Below are 5,507 nucleotides of genomic sequence, written 5' to 3' on the forward strand. Positions count from 1 at the left end.
TATAATTTAAAATTCAACACCTTTCCTAAGACAGAATGTTTCATGTGAAATCTCTCTTCAATTCTTTAAACCGATACAATAGTGTAAGAGCTATGTTTTATACAGCAACAAGATAATTGGTGCTACCATAATAATAATAATAATAATAATAATAATAATAATAATAATAATAATAATAATAATAATAATAATAATAATAATAATAATAATAATAATAATAATAATAATAATAATAATAATAATAATAATAATAATAATAATAATAATAATAATAATAATAATAATAATAATAATAATAATAATAATAATAATAATAATAATAATAATAATAATAATAATAATAATAATAATAATAATAATAATAATAATAATAATAATAATAATAATAATAATAATAATAATAATAATAATAATAATAATAATAATAATAATAATAATAATAATAATAATAATAATAATAATAATAATAATAATAATAATAATAATAATAATAATAATAATAATAATAATAATAATAATAATAATAATAATAATAATAATAATAATAATAATAATAATAATAATAATAATAATAATAATAATAATAATAATAATAATAATAATAATAATAATAATAATAATAATAATAATAATAATAATAATAATAATAATAATAATAATAATAATAATAATAATAATAATAATAATAATAATAATAATAATAATAATAATAATAATAATAATAATAATAATAATAATAATAATAATAATAATAATAATAATAATAATAATAATAATAATAATAATAATAATAATAATAATAATAATAATAATAATAATAATAATAATAATAATAATAATAATAATAATAATAATAATAATAATAATAATAATAATAATAATAATAATAATAATAATAATAATAATAATAATAATAATAATAATAATAATAATAATAATAATAATAATAATAATAATAATAATAATAATAATAATAATAATAATAATAATAATAATAATAATAATAATAATAATAATAATAATAATAATAATAATAATAATAATAATAATAATAATAATAATAATAATAATAATAATAATAATAATAATAATAATAATAATAATAATAATAATAATAATAATAATAATAATAATAATAATAATAATAATAATAATAATAATAATAATAATAATAATAATAATAATAATAATAATAATAATTCCCCCCCAGGGGACCACCTTGCCGTGGTGGGGGGGCTTAAGGAAAGCTTGAACAAATTGTCATTAACTTCTTGACCAAACCCTATCTCGTTAAGGTAGAAGGCACAAATACTTTACAAAGTCACCAACACCTAGACACACCTTTCCGACCAACGGTCCCAACAACCCATTCAATATGGAGACACGCTCGATGAAAAAACGTAAAATTGGACCGCTTCCCGGGGGCGATCGCCGGGGCACACCTGGAGCTGGCGCTGGGTGTCTCAGCATGCGAACCGTCAGCGGTGAGGAGCTGAACAGGCGGGCTCCCACCGGATCATCCGAAAATACTACAGCCGAAAATGACAGACTGACTGACAGGACTACTCCAACGGAACCTTATAGTCCATGTACCATCTCATATACACCATCCATTCCCTCCTCACCCCTTTCAAGCAGATATTCACCCACACCGACCTTGGATGCTGCGCGGGAGGCAAATGCCTTTTTACTCGCGTCCACCAAAGCCGGTAAACCGAGAGTGCGCATGAAATGGAGTAAAGAAATGAACCTATTCATTATGCGCACCTATTACTACATCACGAAATTAGAGACCGACCTAACCACCTACAGAAAACAGTTGCATGAACTCTTCTTACAAAAATATCCGGACTTAAACGTTACAGAACAAAGAATTGCGGATCAAAGAAGAGTAATAGTAAAAAACAAACTCTTAAATCAGGAAACTTTAAATCAAATTAAAGAAGAAATAAAGTCACAACTAGAAATAGAAAATGAAAATCAATTCCATATTAACATTAGTGAACCAACAAACGATGTAATTCCATGTTCTTCCACTCAAACAATACCAAACACACAGCACAATCAATCATTAAATACATTCACATATAATACTCAATCATTACAAACATTCTCATATATCACTCAGACATCACATAATATGCCTACACAGACTGAATTTGTTACTATAATGATGGAAAACGACATTGATACGGTATTAGACCATAACCCAGGTACGAACACTGAAATAGAAGAAATTTGTTATAAATTCAAAACAGCACTAACACAATATTCAGGAATGGACCCACTAGTCCGTCCAAAATTGCCTAAACTTAGATACAATTCTCACCTATTTCAACTAGTCAATATGTTTAATAGCGATATCCTGTCCCGATTTATTTCCGACGACACAAAACTAACTGACATACATACGATAGTGTATTGCGTAGCCTTAGTTATCTCTGAAGAACTTAACTATAAGGTCACAGAATATATTAGAAGCACAAGGCCCAAAGACTGTTATAAACCACCATGGCAAATAAGGTTAGAAAAGGATATAGAAAAACTCAGAGCAGACTGTGGGCGACTCACCCAGTACATCAATAACAATAGATCCCGTAAAATCATTAAGCATGTTAAAGCAATATTTAAAACAGGAAACACACACACTAAACATGAAAATAGCAACATTAAACCGGAAGAATTCTTAGACACTTTAAAACAAAAATTAGCACTCAAAGTTCATAGACTTAAAAGATACAAAAAGGCACAGGAAAGGAAAAATGATAACACAATGTTTAGCACTAACGAAAAGAATTTCTACAGAAACTTACACAAACTAAAAACAGATACAGTAAACAATCCTAATGTGCCCACACAAGAACAACTGGAAACGTTTTGGTCAGGCATCTGGGAACAACAAGTACATCACAATGATAAAGCTGATTGGATTATAGAAGAAGAAAATAAATGGAATGCAATTGAAGAAATGGATTTCACAGAAATAACTGAGACAGACAAAAATAACATTACAGCCAGATTGCATAACTGGAAATCACCAGGGATAGACAAAATTCATAACTTTTGGTATAAAAAATTATTTTCTTTACATAAAATCATGGCCAAAAATATTACAGATATTATTGGTAAACAGAAAATTCCAGATTTCATTGCTACTGGAATAACCTATATGCTTCCAAAATTACAGATATCTCCACTCCCTTCACAATATAGACCAATCACATGCCTACCAACTATATATAAAATATTAACATTAGCCATAACAACAAAAATCAATAAACATGTTGAACATTATAATATAATAGCGGAAGAACAAAAAGGATGCAGGCGAGGCCACATGGGATGTAAGGAACAGTTAATAATTGATTCTACTATTCACAAACATGCAACTTCAAAAAATAGAAACCTACATTGCACATATATAGACTATAAGAAAGCTTTCGATAGTATCCCACATTCTTGGTTGATTAAAATATTACAAATATATAAAATAAACCCAAAAATAATAAACTTTTTACACGATATTATGTCTAGATGGAAAACCACACTTTATTTGAATACAAATCAAAACACCATCACAACTAGAGAAATAGCCATTAGAAAGGGTATCTATCAAGGCGATTCCTTGAGTCCTCTGTGGTTTTGCCTCGCCTTAAACCCCCTGTCACATTTGCTGCGTGATTGTCGTGCAGGATATCGCCTCAAACACGATATACAAGAAACAATAGTCTCTCATCTCATATATATGGATGATATTAAGTTATATGGAAAAACAGAAATGGAAATGAAAAAATTAATAGATACTACAGCACAATTTAGCAAAGATATTAATATGGAATTTGGTTTGGATAAATGTCTTCACTTCACATAAAACGAGGCAAGATACGGCCGGGCGATTATGCAGTTAATGATATCGATATAATTAGAGCCATGGAACAAACCGAACTATATAAATACTTAGGATATAAACAACTTAGAGGATTAGATCACACAGAAATCAAAAACACTTTAACAATAGAATTTAAAAAACGAATTAATGCTCTTTGTAAAACTCAATTAACAAGCAAACACCTTATTAAGTCCCAAAATACATATGGTATCCCAATTCTAACATACTCATTTGGTATCATAAAATGGACAAAAACAGACATAGAACAAATAGAGCGGACGATTCGCACCACACTAACTAAGCACAATAATCTACACCCAAAATCTGCAATAGAAAGACTTACTATCAAAAGAGAATATGGAGGAAGGGGCCTCATTGATTTGAATCATCTCTGTCAAAAACAAGTCGGCATTTTAAAAGATTTTTTCCACTTAAAATCACAGACCAGCGAAATTCATAAAGCCATTGTTAAAAATGATATTAACTTTACTCCACTTAATTTACACGAAGACATAAGCTCTCAAAACACTCGAAGAAACGATCCCCAAATACAAAAACTTGACAGCTGGAAGCGAAAAGTGTTACATGGCCGCCATCCTCACGACCTAGAACAATCCCACATAAACACCGCCGCCTCAAACAAATGGCTTAAAATAGGAAACCTATTCCCAGAGACCGAAGGATTTATAATAGCGATACAGGACCAAGTTGTCAACACCAAAAACTACAGAAAATTCATAATCAAAGACCCCTCAATATCAAACGATAAATGCCGCAAATGCCACGTTCAACCAGAAACCATCCAACATATTACCGGAGGATGTACAACACTCACACAAACAGATTACACGCATAGACATAACCAAGTAGTCAATATCATTCACCAAAAGTTAGCACTCAAACACAAACTCATACAAAACACAAACACACCTTATTACAAATATAAACCACAAACAGTTTTAGAAAACGATACATATAAACTTTATTTTGATCGCGCGATACTTACAGACAGAACCATTCACTACAATAGACCAGATATAACGCTCAAAGATAAATTAAATGAAATAACCTACCTGATAGACATTGCTGTTCCAAACACTCATAACTTACAAAAAACAATTTCTGAAAAAATCAACAAATATACTGAACTGAAGGATGAAGTGGCTAGAATCTGGAACCAAAAAAAAGTATACGTAATTCCAATAGTCCTTTCCACCACAGGTGTTATCCCAAACCATCTGTTACATAGTCTTAAACTACTAGAACTAAAGGAAACTCTTTACATAACCTTACAAAAAGTCGCCATCTTAAACACATGCCGAATCGTTAGAAAGTTCTTACAAATTGACGAACACGACATTTCACCCTACACATAAATTTAACACACCACACGCTGCATTTACTTGGTTTCGACCCGTAAATGCAGGCAAACCAGCGAAAGGCTGAGAAAAATTATAAAAATAATAATAATAATAGTAATAGTAATAGTAATAGTAATAGTAATAGTAATAGTAATAGTAATAGTAATAGTAATAGTAATAGTAATAGTAATAGTAATAGTAATAGTAATAGTAATAGTAATAGTAATAGTAATAGTAATAGTAATAGTAATAGTAAT

The 5,507-nt window shown here is 28.4% G+C and overlaps 1 protein-coding gene across 1 annotated transcript; it reads left to right on the forward strand.

Annotated features, from left to right (window-relative positions):
• The first annotated feature begins 1,216 nt into the window (after positions 1-1,216).
• On the forward strand, positions 1,217-3,871 carry LOC126975555 (uncharacterized). Its single transcript, XM_050823485.1, has one exon. The coding sequence runs from the start codon at positions 1,376-1,378 to the stop codon at positions 3,869-3,871; it is 2,496 nt and encodes an 831-aa protein (XP_050679442.1). The 5' UTR covers positions 1,217-1,375.
• The last annotated feature ends 1,636 nt before the right edge of the window (positions 3,872-5,507 follow it).

This window comes from Leptidea sinapis, chromosome 36, assembly GCF_905404315.1.
Source record: "Leptidea sinapis chromosome 36, ilLepSina1.1, whole genome shotgun sequence".
Lineage (NCBI taxonomy): Eukaryota > Metazoa > Arthropoda > Insecta > Lepidoptera > Pieridae > Leptidea > Leptidea sinapis.